Raw genomic sequence first — 18,961 nt, 5'->3', positions numbered from 1 at the left:
TTATGGATTTGGATTTTCAAAGAAGCATAATCTTGACTTAAATAAAGGATGGGTTCGTATTCTTCAACTTTCAATGGATTTTTATTTCTAAGATAATTTAGTAGTCCAAAAGTAAAGTTGAAATTTATCCACAAAGATACTATCTTATTTTTTTAAATAGGGTTATGGATTTGGATTTTCAAAGAAGCATAATCTCTACTTAGAAAAAGGATGGGTTCATATTCAGTTATATACAGTTCTAATTTTTTTTTTGCGTCCCAAGAAACATAACACAGCTATCTGTCTTTTATGAATAAATTTTGCATTACCTAAACTTATGGAAATTATAAAGTATTTTTTCTTGATTTTGCCATGGCCGGATTAGGCATGGCCTGGAGCCCCCAATGATTAGGGGCCCCCTTTAAATGGATTTTTTGAAAATAAATTAAGAAAAACAATGATTTTTACATTTTTTCAAAATTTTATGATTATTTTTTAGTTCTAATTTAATAAAATAAAGTAAAATTTAATTTATTATTATTTATTTTAATTTTGAATGTGCTTTCTTAAATGAAAAGATATATAAATACTTTTATATTTGAATAAATAAAAAATATACAAGAAAAAAATTTAATCTAAGGGCCCCAAAAATTTGAATGACCTAGGGCCCCGCGTACGCTTAATCCGGCCCTGGATTTTGCATATGTAGATTTAAGTGACGTAGCTAAGAAATCGGTGTTTGTATGTACTACAGAAAACATGCATATCATATCTCAAACTTAGTTAATAGGTTAAATCTACAAAAATTTAGCTTTCAACAAGTGCAAAAATAGCAAATTGCATGCTTGTTGCTTGAAATTTTTATCAAGCTTTATTAAATGTTTAGGTTTAAATAATTTTTTAAGAGTGCAATATGGCTAACACTTAATCTATTTGATCTGAAAAATTTCAAGCAAATATTACAATTATTTTTTATAATTTTTCAAAACTATAATACCCTTTAGCCACATTGAAATTATAATAAAAATGTATAGTAAGTTCTTTTATTGAAACTGATTCATAATCAAAGACAAAATTTTTTAAATATTTGTAGAGATTAAGAACAGTAATTGTTGGAAAAAAATGTAAATAATCACTAATTGCATTTCATTTCTTTAAATAAATTAATAATAAATAATTTAAGCTAAAGGTATTTTAAGTTTTATTTTTGCCTTTTTGTTGACTCACTATAATTTAATTTCTCCAGTATTTATGAAGACCAAAACGGAAAATATTTCATGTGCATTAGAACTGATCGTGAAAAAGAGTGAGTTTGTGCGCAGATGTGAAGGGTTTTTCTACAGTATAGTCCACCATCACTGTTTAAAAATCTCAAGAAGAGGCAATTTTTTTCATTATTGGTTTCTCAAAACTTAATAAGCCACCAAATACAACAGATGGTGGTGCAATCATCATTTTTGTGAAAAATGGATAGAAACCGCTCTCCCCCTTTTTCCTTCATACGTATTAATCATTGTTACAAATTATTACTTTTCAATCGCAATTTGTATGAGTTCAAAATATTAATATTTTTAATCAGTTGTTACAAAACTTTTATTGCTTTCAGTTTAAATGAAAACTTAAAAAAGTTTTTGTTTGTTTCTCTCTTTAGCACAAAAATTAGAAACTTAGTAAAAGTTATATGAACTTATTTTTTTGTTTTACATGCTAGAAATGCATGAAAAAAAATATTGTTTTTTAATTGTCTTTCATCAATAATTCTGCTATTAACATTAGTATTTCATAATTTTAGGCAATGCTTAGATCTAGAGCAATTGAATCACAATGTTATGTTGTTGCTGCTGCTCAAACAGGTAAACATAACCCAAAGAGGACATCATATGGACATGCAATGGTAACTTTTATCGATGTTTTATTAACTGATAACTAATCAAATTTATTTATTTATTCACATTTTAGATTTTTGTCGCTCATAGTAATTACAGCACACATGTAGTAGCATACAGTTAATAAATTAATGAGATGAAAATGTTGTCCTGTCTATCAACAAAGAAAATAGTGTAAATCTTATTGATATACCTTTAAATGACAAAAAAAAATCTTCAAATAAATTGAACAGAATGCTGTTCCAAAAAAATTTTGCAAAGTTTTTTCAGTCAGAAAGGTATAACGTCATATTTAGTAACAAAAATTTGCTTTTAATAGAATTAATTGTAAACCAATACAATATTATAAATATTCTTTGTGATATTGTATAAATATTCTTAGTTTCTTCTTTAAAAATTATATTTTTAAATTTTTTCTTGAGTTTAGATAAAGGTATAAGAAAATGGTGACAAAAAATTTTTAAAAAAATATCATCAAATACCTTATTCAAAAGTTAGAAAATTTCACTCAGTTAATTCCTTGAAAACTGCTTTTGTTACTAGAAAAATTTGTAACAAAACTTTTCTCCAAAATTTTAATTTGGAAGCTTTTGTTTTAAAATACAAGTTAAATAAAGCTTTTTACTTTATTAATTCATTATCAAAATATTATTTTGATTGATAGGTATATTTATTTGAAGATGGTTCAATTATGCAATTTTTCATGTTCTTTTTACTCAGTAAAATTTGCATTCAATCAGTTAACTAAAATAAAATTAGTTTTTTTTCTCTAATTCTAATTAGTTTCCTTTCTGTACTATAAATTATTTTATTAATTCAACTTAATTTACAATTTCTGGTGCATTTCTTTTTGCATACTTTCATTATGAAAAAAAAAAACTTTGATTCAACTTAAGAAAAATATTAGTTTTCCAAATTTTTCAATTTTTACCAATAAGCATACTTTTATTGCATATTAAGCATTGCTTTCTCAAAACTAAAATAATATACATATACAACAGCATACATATATACATATATATATACATCTTATCTGTGATTTATATATACATCTTTTTTATCTAAATACATCTAGTTTTTAATATGTACTTTTTTCAATTTCGGCTAAAGATTGCTGGGTTTTGCTGAAAATGTAATTTTTATTTTTATATCCCTTTTTATTATTGCTAGTGTAGTTTAGTTTTGACCGTCATCGTTTCTACTTCTGCCTACAGAAAATTAGTTATGCTACCTATATATATATATATATATATATATATATATATATATATATATATATATATATATATAGTGCAAATAGAATCAGGAGAAAGCTTTACAAAATTTGCGAAGTATTAGAAATCTAGAAAATCATCTTTGAAAATCTATAAATTCAGCTAACGACAAAAAATTGAATGCTGCTTTGTATAAATTATTTCTTCAAAAAAGGAAGGATGGAGTATTGCCATCTGGGATGATAGGGCAAATGAATTTCAAAATGAAATATCTTTATACCTATTTGATAGAAAAACATTTATTAACATATCGTTGACTTTGGTTTTTTGTTTGACCAGCAATTTGTTGGGTTTTTTTCGAATAGTGAAAAAGAAAAAATTATTATTATATAAACAGCCTTTTTTTCACATAATGAAATGAAAGTTTAATTATAATAATCAGCAGAAATTTATCTTATTTTTGTTAATAGTTCAAAAACACTGTCAGCTAAGTTACATACACTTATGTCTTTGTGTATTTATATATATATATATAATAAATAAATAAATACAAGAAAACACGAAGAAAGTTAAGAAAAACAATAAGTTTCATTTAATGCGCTTAAGCTGCAAGTAAACAGAACTCATTAAATATGTTCAAAATGAAGAATAAAACAAAGAAAAATAATAGACATATGGAAAAAAAAGGGGGGGAAATAATAAGTAAAAAAATAACAAACAACAGTAAATAAAAAAAAAAGGGATGAAATTTTATTTAAAAAAACCGGAAAAAAAATATATAATCTTTTCTTCAGCCCACACGATTATATCCTCAAAACAGAGTGCTTTCTGATATTGTATCAATAAAGCCAAAGCAAAATATATTAATACAATAGTGTGAGGAGCACTCAAAAATTTTTTTTTTTATAAAAATAACAACAAATAACTTCGGATCGACATCCTGCTACTCTGAAAGCAAAAGCGAAAGCAAACGATTTTTTGAATTGCATTCTATTCCCGAAACTTTACCTTCCTATAAAGCGTGTGATGATAAAAGATGCAAAACTTGCCCTAATATTGACGAAAAACATACTGTTCTTTATAACGTTAACTCCAAATCTTTTTGTAAAGTTAAAAATGTTATTTATATGTTAACCCAGAGGTCGCCAAAGTGGTCTATATAGACCCCCAAGGGTCTATTTAACAAAAGCAGGGGTCGATCTGAGACAGGGGGGCGAATGGGGGTCGATCCGAACCGGAAGGGTCAATTGTGGGTCGAAAAAAGAAGCAGTTCTTAATACGCAAATCACACATACCTAATTAAGTGTGTAAAATTTGTGATTTTTTTATAATTGACTCAATATCAGTTTCTTTATAAAACATAAATTAATAAACGTATATTTATTGGGGTGAAACAAGTATGTACGTACCACCGCGCAGTGGCACGAACTCAGCGCAGTTTATAAGTCATATGCATATGTGCGCTTGTCCAAATGTCACGTGTGACGAGCATTGACGTTACGAATGCAAATATCATACGCAGTTTCAACTATCTTTGCAAACTGTGTTGAATATTTGCAGTGTCATTATTAAAACTTATATAGTTTTGGATAATTAGTTATTGTTTCGATAAAACCATTCGTTTGGTTTAGATATCAATTTTAATTATCAATGCACAAATAAGAAGGTAAGCATTAATGATATGGATTAGTACAGCCCGCGACAAAACTATAGCACACTTTGTATTTTTTTACGAAAATTACAAAATTGACCAATTTTGACGAAAATAACAAAATTGACCAATTTTGAACCCAATATAGCGAACCTTGCAAAAAAACACCAGGCCCACCCATCTCATTGATCAAGAAGCAATAAATCTTTAGTTACTTTACTTATTATATCTACTTATGCATAATTACTTATTATTTAATAATAAGGTATTTAAATTTCAATATTAATATATTTTTCATAAAACTATTGTTACATAATGTACTATTACTTTAATAAATGTTTAAAATCATAAAATAAATGTACAAACATAGTATCTAATGGAGTTTTATTTTAATTAACAGAAAATTACTTTTGCGGGGGTCGATGGAGATTTCGAAAAATTATATAGGGGTCGATAATCAAAAAAGTTTGGCGACCCCTGTGTTAACCTGTGGTTTCTGGAATATGAAATATGTTGGACAAACTAGTAACTCACTTAACATTCGAATTAATCAACACCTTTCTGATATTAACAGTAATAAGACTATCAATAACCTAGAATAGAATCATTTTAGAGTACATAAATTTAACAATGTCAACTTAATATTTTAGATATTATAGAGGATTTAGATTTAAGACTACAGAAAGAAAATTACTACATGCTTTTATACAAAACAATTTTGCCGTATGGGCTAAACCAAGGATGGGCAAACCTTTTTTTGTCGAGGGCCAAAAATCAAGGAAAAAAATGCTTGGTGGGCCAAGTAAAAACCTCAAAATTTTTTTAAAAAAAAGCGATATACAAGTTTTAATTTAAATATTTAGTGAGATGACGGAAATTGCGATTTGATTTTTTAAAGTTCCTTATATTAAGGTTCGAAGTGAAATGCGCTTATTTTAAGGAACAAGGCTTTTCTGTTAGTCTACTTCTGAAATGATTTTTTTTTAAGGTTCTTAGTTGAAAACTCTTGTTCACATATATAAGATTAAGCAAACATAGTACTGATTTTCTGGGCATGAAATATTAAATTTTGGAAACTAGCTTCTGGTAATGATTTGTAAAACTTTGGCATATTTAAAAACAACTGCTTCAGGTGATTGTTATAGATACTCTTTGAAGCGTAAAATGCGCAGTCTGCCAAATGAGAAGTACAATTTACCTTTATTAGATTCCATAAGTCAGCTTCTCGAGAAAGACAAATGCTAGTTGGAGCCAATCTACGGCTATTCTATAAAGAACTTCTGCCTTCAACATTTTACCAATTGAAGCTGTCTGTTAACTATTTCCATTAATTTATGTTTTGTAGAACAAAAATAGAGAGTGTAAAAATGTCATCAGTACTTTGTTAAAAAAGGAAAAACAAAAATAATTTTAAACATAGTCGACAAGAAAGTGGATGTATATTGTTTATATTTGCCACTGATCGGCAAATAAAATTTCAATCCGCCGGCCGGATAAAATCTTACGGCGGACCACAGTTGGCCCGCGGGCCGTAGTTTGCCCATCCCTGGGCTAAACGATAACTTCCAACATACACAGATTAACTACAATAACTCATCAACTTTTTCACTTTTTCATATTAAAGATAAGCGTACAAATCAAGGTAAACGGGGTTCAAGAAGTAATAGAAACTCTCTTAATAGTGACAAATTAAATATAAAATTTCTTTCTAATATGGAAAAAGACTTTAATAAACAATATAGCATTAAACCAATTAAAGATTTTGTCTTCTCCCTTAAGAATTAGGAAGTATATAAGTTCTACGATCTAATTATTAGCTTTTCTTTTATTAATTTACATTTCAAAATTCTTTGTTTCGATCTTATAAAAGCCAAAATAAGCAAAATTTTGCCTAATAAAAAGAAAAGTTCAGATAATTTATATTTCGTTATTAACTTTCAAAATCCTATTTTCGATAAGATCAAATTTCACAACATTTTTGAAAATTTTAAAGCTTTATTTCCATTAAAAGATTTGACCATAATTAAAAGTTTTAAATATAACAAATCTCTTGGTAGAACCATATTTAACTATAATGATATAAGCAAAAGTTTAGAGAGTATTAATATATCCGATTATGAATGTCACTGTGAGGAGGATAAATATTTTGATTTTGTTGATAAACATCTTAAACATAGTATTACTGGTACTTTAAATATTACAGAAAACTTGGAACTTAGGAATTTAATGACAAAAGGCACAAAATTTAGACCCATTAGCCATATATTAATCAATAGGATTCTAAAATACTTTCTTAATGATCTCAATAGTTTTTGTTTAAAGATATCAAATAGATTCTCTTTACCTTTAGGTATGCTAACAGAATGGAAATGGGGAGTTTATTATTACTTTAAAAACTTTATTTTCAATAATAAGGATAATTTAAATAAGAATAACAATTCAACAAATTTTTCTAATATTGTTCAATCAATTAAGCAACTTCAAAAAAAATTTGTAATTACTCCCACAGACAAAGCTAACAATAATTATGCTATCTTCTGTAAAAAATTCTATGCTGAACTTTTAAGTACGGAATTAAAAAATAGTAAAAATTTTGAATTCAGTAATTTCAATAATAATATTGTCATTAAAAAAATTTTAGCTTTTTACAAGAGATTAAAAATTAAAATTAGCAATATACAATTTCCTTACCTAATTATCAGTCCTAAATTTCATAAAATTCCAGTAAAATTTAGAACTATCACATGTGGGTCTAATACTTATTTAACTAAAACTCTAAAATAACTCTTTCAAAATTAACTTTTTCAAAAACTAACTAACTCTTTCAACATTTGATAAAAAACAATGGATACCCAACTAAAGTAATAAAATTTTATCTAAAATCATTGAATTAATTGTATATTTTTGTGGATATTTTTACTAAACATTTTTTTGTTGTTAATTTTTATAATTTTCCCATGTGCAAATCCATTTCAGGTAAATCCATTGCCAAAATTATTTACTAAATAATTTCTTTGTTAATTTGTATAATTTTTCCATGTGCAAATCCATTACGGGCAAATCCGTGGTTAGAATTATTTACTAAAAATTCCTTTACTAAATAATTTCCCTTGTTAATCTATACAGTTTTTCCATGTGCAAATCCATTTCGGGCAAGACCGTGGGTAAAATTGTTTGCTAAAATGTCTTTATTAATTTATACAATTCTTCCATGTGCAAATCCATTTCGGGCAAATCCGTGGGTAAAATTGTTTGCTAAAATTTCTTTATTAATTTATACAATTCTTCCATGTGCAAATCCATTTCGGGCAAATCCGTGGCTAAAATTGTCTACTAAAATTTTTTTTCTTTGTTAATTTTTTCATGTGCAAATCCATTTCGGGCAAATCCGTGTTAAAATTATCTATTAAAATTTTTTTCTTTGATAATTTAAATAATTTTTCTATGTGCTAATCCATATTGTGCAAATCCGCGGCTAAAATTATTTGCAAAAACAGGCAATTTATGTTTATCTTTTCTATTTTATATGTTTTCTTAAATAAATATCCATCTTCTAAAACTATTTATGGTCAATTTCTAAAATTATCCAGTATAATATTACCTTGCGCACATCCATTTCGGGCCCATCCTTGGTAACTAACAAATCAAAGCTCAGAATAACAAATCACTTCAGCAGTGCAGTAAGAACGACACTGTAAAATCCTCTTGTTACACTCAATTTGCGCTTTTGTTTTCATCTATTGTTTTCATATTTTGTAATCTGGCAATCTTTCTGCGAAAAAATTTTTAAATCATTCTTGAAACATTTTCTGTCCATGTAAGTTGATCTGATTTTGCTACTCGCTTTATAGTCCCCTATTTTTAATGTTTTTTCTTTTTATTTTATTTTCTGTTTTTACATGTTACTTATTTTTACTTTTTATTTGTTGTTATTTTTATAAAAAAAAATTTTGAGTGCTCCTCACACTATTGTATTAATATATTTTGCTTTGGCTTTATTGATACAATATCAGAAAGCACTGTTTTGCGGATATAATCGTGTGAGCTGAAGAAAAGATTATGTCTTTTTTTCTCCATTTTTTTAAATAAAATTTCATCCTTTCTTTTTTTCTTTTTTTTTCATATGTTTATTATTATTTTTTTTGTTTTATTCTTAATTTTGAACATATATATATACAGGGTGTCTCAGTTAAGCGTTTCAGAACTTCTAAGAGGGGTAAGGGGCATCTTGACGACTCGAAATCATATAGCAATGTGGGGTCGGAAAGGCTTTCCTGAAGCGCTGACGTGCACAGAAGAGCCATAAAGAAAAGAGACCGTAAGTGAAAAATCGCTATAATAATACATTGAAAAAATTATATGGTACATGGGCCAAAGTAAGTGTTCGAAGTTTCTGCCACCGGCTACAATGTACACCTCACATCTCCGGCGCATGGACATTCGAACATTCTGCAATACTCCAGGCATATCTCGCAGACAGCTACTGCAATTCTTGCATCCAGCATTATCAACAGGCGTGTCATATACCAGTGTTTTCATATGACTCCAGAAATCAAGACGTGATAGGTCGGGTGACCGAGGAGGCCATATAATTTTTTCAATGTATTATTATAGCGATTTTTCGCTTACGGTCTCTTTTCTTTATGGTGCTTCTGTGTACGTCACCGCTTTAGGAAAGCATATCCGACCCCACATTGCTATATGATTTCGAGTCGTCAGGTTGCCCCCTACCCCTCTTAGAAGTTCTGAAACGCTTAACTGAGACACCCTGTGTATATATATATATATATATATATATATATATATATATATATATATATATATATATATATATATATATATATATATGGTCTAAATCATTTTAAATTAAATTTATAAATCCAAAACAATACATGGGAACTATAAATTTTCTACCACTTTCAATGTAAGAATAAAAGTTTATGTAAATTGCATAAAACTTGGCAGTTATGAATATATTTGCCATTAGAATTACAAATGTAACGAAAATAAACGGAAAATCAATGATTACCAAAATTTGAATGCATAGTACCTCATCAATTACATTCAGTTATAGAGGATGCCATTTGATGTTTTCTGTGAACAAAGTATTAAATTGTCATATAGAAAATTAAATTAATTTGGAATATCGCTTTATTTATTTTTTTAAAAAATTTGATTTTCAGAGTTTGCTGACAGAAGTAGAATAAAAAATAATGTTAGCTCTATTATCTGAATATTTTAATTGAAATATATCTGGTGCCAGTTACTTCAGAAAATTAAGGTCCTACTGTATATAGTTTAGTATTCTTTGCTAAAAAGAACATCATAAAAATGACATTACTCACAAGGGAATTTAACTTCTCGGATACAATAGGACTAACTTTTCATGGATACAATAGGAATCTTCTATGTTGCTGCAAAATTTTCGTAAACACTTATTTTCCAACATGTAAAAGACATTTCTGAAGTTTAAAAAACTTTTAACGGATTCGAAAGATTTCAATTGCATTTTTATAAAATGTTCAAATATTTAGAGATGCCCAATATATTTTAATTTATTTCATCAATTTATTGTTCTATAAAAGACATTATGTATATTGTTAAAACTAGTCTGACTGACTTTGAAAATAGCTTTTCATTTTGTTTAGGTGGTTGATCCATGGGGCTGTGTGATTGCATGCTGTAGTGAAGGGGTAGGAATAGCTTTTGCTGAGATTAATATGAGCTATCTCAAAAACATTCGTCGAGATATGCCTATCTGGAAACATAGACGCAGTGAGCTGTATGGGAGTCTCATACTACCTGAAATCTCAGATGGTAAGCTACATTTATAGGCTATTTTAATTATGCTATGTTAAATTTTACAATCGAAATTTCCATAAATGTGCGGTTAGCAAAAGAAAAATTATTATTATTACACTGACGAGCGAAAAAACTGGTACAGGCATGAGTATGCAAATAAAGGGGTATGAAGCCAATAAAAATACAACGATGCAATCGGCAATGCGTATATAAGACAACGAGTGTCTAGCACAGTTCTTAGATCGGTTACCGCTGCTACAATTCCAGGTTATACAGATTTAAGTGAGTTTGAACGTGGTGTTATAGTCTTCTATGTTGCTGCAATGCGTATATAAGACAACGAGTGTCTAGCACAGTTCTTAGATCGGTTACCGCTGCTACAATTCCAGGTTATACAGATTTAAGTGAGTTTGAACGTGGTGTTATAGTCGTCGCACGGAAGATCGGACATAGCATCTCCGAGATAGCAATGAAATTTGGATTTTCACGTACAACTATTTCACGAGTATACCGTGAGTATCGTAAATCGACCAAAATCCCCAGACATGAACATATTTGGGATGCCTTGCAACGTGATGTTCAGAAGATATCCCCACCCCCTTTTACTCCCTCTGGTTTATAGACAGCCCTGCAGGATTCATGGTGTCAATTATCTTCAGCAATACTTCACACATTGATTGAATCGTGTTGCGGCACTTCTGCGTGCTCGTGGGGTCCCTACACAATATTGGGCAGGTATACCAGTTTTTTTGGCTCTATTTATTGACTATTAGGTCATTAGGCTTCTAGCTCTCCAAAACTTCTTAACAATACAGTCAAAGTTTTTAGTGCAGTGTTTGTGTCCAAATGCTCAGCAGTCGTGGCTTGTCCAGAGTTACATGAAAGACAATCTGATGAAGCTTGAGGCGAAATAAATGAGAACATAGACAATCTTGTCCTGTCAAAAGTCTAAACATGGCTACCGCAGTAGAATGGGGTGAATCCAGAGCACAGTGAGTTCCACAGAGCACATTCCAGGACTCATCTCTAGCACTGTGAGATGCCAAACAGTGAACGATTGTTTGAAGCAAATAGTTAGCAAAAGAAAAAATATTGCACCTTAATAACATTTGTTTATCTAGTCGAGTCTTTCCGTTTGATTTTCACATACGAAAATGTTAGAATTTGCGAAGCTAACCTTAAATTTATCAGCTAATGTGTGGAAGGAAAGACAGGGGTCGCATTCTCCCTAAAATTCATAAAATTCCTAAAAGTATGTGCAAACCCTAAAATTCCTAAAAATCTGATAAAATTTTGTTGGTGTTCCTAAAAAATTAGAGTTATAGGCTAAATATAAATAAAAAAGCAATAATCTAAAATATAAGAATTTAACTACGTTAATTAAAACTGTTTTAATTTTGCCACATGGGAATTCTGATCCTGAAAGAGGTTTTCCGATAAATAAAGCAATGCTTAATGTGAGTCACCATGAGTATACTGTTATGTCGCTTAGACTAATCAAAGATACTATTCAAAATTATGGAGGAGTGTTGAAGATCACCACAACACTATTGAGGGCAGTAAAAGAATCTCACAAATCATATCAAGAATGTTTTAGAAAAATGATCATGATTAATTTGTTTTACTCTAACTTCTAATATAAATTGCTGATTTGAAATCTAATAATATCACACAATAGTTTTTCTTAATAAAGTAAGGTAATAATAAAGTTTTGATTAAGAAGGTAAAAATTAAATAAAAATCCAAGTTGGTGTTAATTTATTTTTTCTCTTGATTTATTCTCACTTTTGCCTGTTCCTGAATTATGCACTTAATTTCTGATAGGTAATATGTAAAGTTGAAATTTCATTTTTACACTTTAGAGATTTCATTCTTGACTGAATAAATTTCAGAGCTTTATTTTATGGCTTGCAATTATTTATGATATGTGTGGATGAATTGTAATAATCTTCTGTTATGTAATAAACTACCGTGTGATCTGTTTTTATCCTAGCAAAATCATATATTACCCCTAAAATTTACCTAAAACTTTTTGAAAAAAGTTCCTAAAATTACCCTAAAATTTTAAAAAACTTTGCTGCTTCCCCTGGAAAGATAACTAATGTGATTTTAAAGGAAAATATATATAACATTCACTATTGCTGAAAGTTGACATTTTCCAATGATATGAGAAATTATGATAGAATGCTGATGAGTAAGAAAGTAGTTGATAAGTAAGTAAGCAATTTTGTGAAGAATATTGATAATTAAGAAATATATTGGATAACTATTAAAGCTTCTATGTGCTTCTTGATATTCTTAAAATAATGTGAACAGTTATAAATTTTGGTGGTTCACAGTACCATAATATCTTTACATTTCTTATTATTCCTTGACTTATTTCCATTATCTTCTTATCTTAGTATATTTTGTTATGTGTTATCTTGATAATTAGGATAATATTACAAAATACTGTGCTAATTATATTACACAATTTATTGTATTTTTGTGTTGCTTCAGTTTTAGTAAATTGTATTTTTCTAAGAAAGATATTTGTTTGTCTTTGTGTGCAATTTTCTTTAAGTCTTCAATCTGATGAAATGATATTTAAAGCTAATAATCCACTATAGGCTTATAAAAATATTTATTTATAGTTATGAAGTTGAAAGAGATGATAGTATCAACACTGCTCAATGTTTTTACCAAATTTTGTTGATCATGTTTGTTAATAGTAGCACACATGTAGAAAATAGTTTTAAAGTATTATCTTTTAAAATTTTATTCTATGTAATTTTGAATATCTAAATATTATAAGAAATAATATTTAGCTATCACTTAGATTTTAATCAATTTAAAGCTTCAGTCATGTGTTTTAATTGAGTGAAATTCTTATCAAAAGAAATCGAAACTGTATATCTTTTTTAAAAAAAGATAAATACCTGGAAAGTCTAGCAACTGATTCGATAGTTTAAATCTACAAAATATATGCAAGATTAAATAGGTAATAGCCAACTTAGTAAAAATATTACCAATTCTACTTATCAGAACTAACTTTGTTGCCAATGTATTTTTATACATTTCTTTTTATATTTTCTTAGGATCTGATTCTTCATATACATTTGCCAATATCAAGCTTAGACCAGAACACATATTTTACAAAACTAAGCATAGTATAGCTATTGTTAATAAAGGACCTCTTTTACCAGGACGTATCCTTTTTGTGTTGTTGTAAAATACAATATTTTTGTGGTTTTTAAAAGCTACTATGTTTAACGTGTATTTTCTCCCAACAACCAAGAAATAAATTGCAAATGTAATAAAGTACATAATTACATTTTGAAAAAAATAATGTAACTATTATTTTAAGTTTTTAGAGTAAGCAATTACTTCTATTTCTTATTCAGCTTCTTTATGCTATGTTTAGCTATGTTTTGGGAGATTTAGTAATCATTCAAAAAATATTACAGAATTAATAAAATTATTTTTAAGTCACTAAAAAATTTAAAAAAAAATTTTTTTTCTTAGATTGGTTAGAAAAAAAGAAATTAAATATTATAATGACCTAATTAAATATATTTAATACTTTTGTGTAGTAACAATTTTTTATAATATAATCATTTGTAATCATATTTTTTTGTAATATACAGCTATATTACTATAATGAAATATTGTATCGATTAGTGCTTTATAATTTCTTAAATGGAGAGGAGTGTGGTGCTGTAGCAAACACAGAGCTGATTTACCTAGTGAATCTGCTTCCATTTTTACCAGGAATCCTGACATGTCTTGGGATCCATTGGATAGCATTCATTTTCTAATTTTCAATAAGATTGGTAATAGCTTCTTTACACAGAATCTCTTTAGAAAAGAAAGTGTTTCCTATTTTCCAATTAAAAAACAAACAAGGAGTACAATTTTTTTTAAAGACCATCAGCAAAAAACACTGCAGAAATTTCCCCATCAAAGTTTTCACAAAATACCCCACTGGACTTTTTTAACAGAAAGAACTGACAATAAGCTCCAACACCATTTCTCAAAGTGAGATCAGCTGTCCCATCAGTATAGAGCTAGTCAGGGAATAGATATTTTTCATAGATAGTTGCAAATGATTTTATCTCTGTCTCAGACAAAGACCCTTATTACAAGGGAGAATGAGTTCAAGATTTATCTTAGCTGATTTTAAGAGTGTCAATGAAAAGCTGTCTATCAATAATGGGTAAACCCAAGCCTTTGCTGATTTTAAAAAAGTAGATTGAGATTTTAATCTTTACGAAACAGGTTTATAATTTGTCCAGTAGTGATTATTACTTCTATGCAACTTTTCTATGAGAACCAGAGCCAATTTGTCAGGGCAATCAGGTAGGGGTTTAATAGTGATCCGAAGCTACATTGATTGTATAAGAATCGATTTTTCAGCTCCAGTAATTAAACAAAATGCACAATTTTGTGTAATGTTAACTTTGAATATTATACTTTTGAAAGTGGTAATTATGAGTTCAGAAGGACAGTCAAAAATGGGTTTAATATAAGATTTGCAAGCAATGGTGAGAACAATCTGAGATGCCCCCCAAGTTACACCAGAATTCCTCTTCAGTAACTTCATTTTATTTAAAGCATGCTCTTCTTTTCTCTTTTTAATGTGGTTATCAAACTAGTTTAAAGTCCAACACAATACCTATTCAAGTGGTATGTTTTGTTCTCAGTAGAGGTTGGATCTTAAAGTTTTCAATACATTGGAATGTTTTTTGGTCCTTATCGGGCAAAAAGCTTAAATGTAGTTTTTTCAGAATTGACCTGCATTTCATGATCACCTGCCCACTTAACAAGTTTGATCAGTGCCTTATTTAACGGTATTCTAAGTTTCTGGATACCTGAGCATGTTGCCCATGTGCCAAGGTCATTTGCGCAAAATAAAACTTTGATCCCCTTTATACTATCAAGCTTCTCTAAACAAAACAAATAAGGACTTACCTTTAAGGACCTGTGGAAGACTATTTCTCGTTTAAAACCAGGTTTTACCTTTCCATAGTTATCTCAGATTTAGTTGCTCCAAACTCCATCAAAGACAGATTTAAAATCTACCAATACAGGCAGCATGCTTTTTTACAGATGGAAATTGCATTTTACTTCTTGCAAGAATCTAATTACTTGTTCTGTGGTGCTTCTAAAGCCAACTTGCCTCTATGTGATGTTATTATTTTTGTCCAAATAAAGTTTCAACCTATCAACTGCCATTTTCTCAACCACTTTGCTAAAGACAGAAATGTGTGAGATAGGTCTAAAACTTAATTTTTTTATCATTATATACATTATGATTAACTTTAAATCAACTTCTTTGATGAATGCTTTGCATATTTTTTTTTTAAATTTCATATTAAAAATTTAATTTGATTGAAGCTATATTTTTTTCGAAAAATTTAGATTGTCTAAAATTATTTACAAAAATACGCAAGAGAATAACAATCTTAGATAAGTCCCTGTTTTTAATCTGGATTACTGGTTGAGTTCAGATAATTGGAAAATTATGGTAAAAATATATTTCTTCAAAAAATGACTAGAAATATGGTGAAAATATTTTTACTATTTAATTTTTTTTTTACACAGAGTAAAATATTTTTAAATTATCAATTTTCTGAACTAAGATAGATGTTCTGGTAATTCCCATTCGAGTTGCAAAACGGTTGTCTGATTTATTTCCATATGAAGTTGCTGACTTATTTACTTGTGTGCAAATAGTACAAGCAAAAATTGAGGAAGCTTTTCAAACAACTTCATCAACAGTTGCTATTCAGGTCAGTAGCAAATTTATTGCCTCATATACGAATAGATTATAATATCTATTACATCTTTATCAAAAATTTTTGATACATATTAAATATTCAAAATTGCTTTTCAAATACAGGGGAGACACTGTAAACTTTAACGAATTACCCTTATTGTAATACAATTTTGTAGTCAAGATTACTGTCAAGTAATAAAATTCATGGTTTTTAAAAATTCCGTACGATGCGACAAATAAGTTTTCCCTATAACTACCAAGGGTTAAGAAATTTTGTTGTTAGCCGCGAATATTCGAAGTAGAAAAAGTGACACTTAAATGTTATCTTTTAATTTAATAGTAAATTCATGCATGCATAATATTAATGTTAGCATATGAGCCACGATGGCTCTGGGGATAGAGCGTTCACCTTCTAATGAGGCGAAAAGGGATCCAATCCCAGTCGATACGAATTCCGCAACCGGCTTTCACCAACCACAGTGCTGATGTGAAATATCCTCAGTGGTGGATCATGGGTTAGAGTTCCCTTGCCGTCAGGCAAACCGTGGGAGGTTCTCGTGGTCTTCCTCTCCATGTAACGCAAAGGTGGGTTAGTTCCATCAAAAAGTCCTCCACGAAGGCATATTCTCTCAATACCCAGAGGGGAAAAATCCTCTCTAGTGAATTGTATTTCCCCAAAAACAGATTCATAAACACTTGTTTACTGTCATCTCTCAATCAATATTAATTTTCAATTGACATTTCAAGAATCTTTATAAATCCCACTATGAAAAGAGAATAAATTTATTGATAGATTAGACATTTCTAAACTTTTATTTAAAAAATGTCTGTTTCATTACATTTTATATTAAAAAAAACAAATATGATTGCTGTGCCATGTATGGTACAAATATTGCCGTACTTTGAACCATCATTCCTGCATATGTCCTTATCCCATATGTATTGTCATGTTTTGAGGGGAATGATATTCTTAATATGATATGACATTGATATTCTTAATATAATGATATTCTTAATATATTAATAATGACCATTCAGATGACTTTTAAAACTATTTATTACCATATCAATCACTTTGAAATTTTATGATCATTGAAAAAAAAATTTAGTAATTCCGTTTTGAGAAGAAAAACAGCAACTCATTTAAGAAGAAAATGAGACTTTATTACACTTTGGAAAAAACGCTTCATTTATTACATTTAATATTTATGCATCAGTTGATGTAAATGTCAAAAAATGGTTGATGAAGCTGAAGAAGTGCAAAGTGATACCCAAGGAGACGGCAAAATGACGCAATAATCAGTGCCAACATTTGCAAAAGACATTGCAAATTGTCTTAACTTTATGACTTTTCATACATTTTCAAGCAATAATTTGATATTTATGTTCCACATTCATTGGATCATATTCCCATATGATCAATTGAGGTTCTATTGTTATTCATATACAACAGCAAGAGTACAATGTATTTCTTGCTGCTTAAAATATTTAGTTCACTATTAAAGAGTATTTCACAAAACTATCCTATTTTTTTTCCCAGGATGGACCCGAGGCTGGCCAAACAATACCTCATGTTCATGTGCATATTGTGCCCAGAAAAGCTGGAGATTTTGAAAAAAATGATGATATTTATAAAAAGGTAAAATTTTATTTAAATTTAGTTGGGTGTTCATATTTCAATTTATAAATTCATAAATATGAAATATTTTTATTATTATTGTTACATTCCTTTGTTTTATTACTTTTAAATAAACATCAAACATTGATACTTAAAGCATTTAACAGTTCGCTGAAATAAATCTAATGAATCATAAACCTAATAAAAATAATATTTCTAAACCTAATAAAAATAATTTATAGATATACTAACAAGCAGAGGACATGACTTAGAAAACTCACTTTGTGATGAAACTTGATAAATTTATAATATTAAAATAATAAAGCTCACAAACCAGTCTATTTCTAGAAAAGCGCCTTTCGAAATTTAAGCATACTTTATATGCTTGTCAAGTCATCACTTCAACAACGACACAGTGGTCTAGTGACAAGGATCTTTGGAGACTGAAAAATTTTTTCTCTCTTATTTTCATTATTGATAATTTTTTCTTTGGTTTACAAACAGTATTAATTTATTTTATTTTTCTAATTGTTGAATATTACGGGACATATAAATTACAGCACTTTTTTACTTCCTTTAATAAATATTTTTCTCTTTTCAAATAGTATTAACTTAAATATAAATCATTTTATTTTATTGATTGATTTTTTTTCTTTTTCTGGCAGATTATTTAAAACGCAGTAATAAATAAATGTTTCAATAGAATTATATTGGTTAAAATAATAATATTTACATACAATGCTTATATTATTGTAAAAGTTCAATTTTAAATTGATTCCTTCAAAATGTACTAATCTGGTTCAACCTGGTGGCATTTATTTTTAGACAAAAAAAAATGTATTACAGCGTTTACAGAATTCTGTACAATTAATGTAACAAAATCAAGAAATAAAATTAAAAAATGTTATTGGTTTGCTTCTAAACTTTCAAAAGATTGAGAATTCTTTTAGAATGTTAATTTTGTTTTTCAGCTGATCAACTTCACAAACATTATTCATGTATACAATTTTTTTTTTAATAATCACAATCCATATTATTTGTTCATAAAACAAA

The 18,961-nt window shown here is 28.5% G+C and overlaps 1 protein-coding gene across 4 annotated transcripts in view; it reads left to right on the top strand.

Annotated features, from left to right (window-relative positions):
- NitFhit (ntrilase and fragile histidine triad fusion protein NitFhit) overlaps positions 1–18,961 on the top strand; it is a 34,721-nt gene that overhangs the window by 11,452 nt on the left and 4,308 nt on the right. For all 4 annotated transcript variants that reach the window (XM_043053605.3, XM_043053606.3, XM_043053608.3 and 1 more), the window contains exons 7-11: positions 1,772–1,873; positions 10,379–10,547; positions 13,610–13,720; positions 16,158–16,303; positions 17,831–17,929. In XM_043053605.3, coding sequence (XP_042909539.2) covers positions 1,772–1,873; positions 10,379–10,547; positions 13,610–13,720; positions 16,158–16,303; positions 17,831–17,929 — 627 coding nt within the window. The remainder of the gene's footprint in view (positions 1–1,771; positions 1,874–10,378; positions 10,548–13,609; positions 13,721–16,157; positions 16,304–17,830; positions 17,930–18,961) is intronic.

The sequence above is a fragment of the Parasteatoda tepidariorum genome, chromosome 9 (assembly GCF_982258835.1).
Source record: "Parasteatoda tepidariorum strain Cologne lab strain chromosome 9, Ptep-v5.0, whole genome shotgun sequence".
Classification (NCBI taxonomy): Eukaryota; Metazoa; Arthropoda; class Arachnida; order Araneae; family Theridiidae; genus Parasteatoda; species Parasteatoda tepidariorum.
The sequence above is the reverse complement of the archived record's forward strand: the minus strand, read 5'-3'. Positions and strand labels throughout refer to the sequence as shown.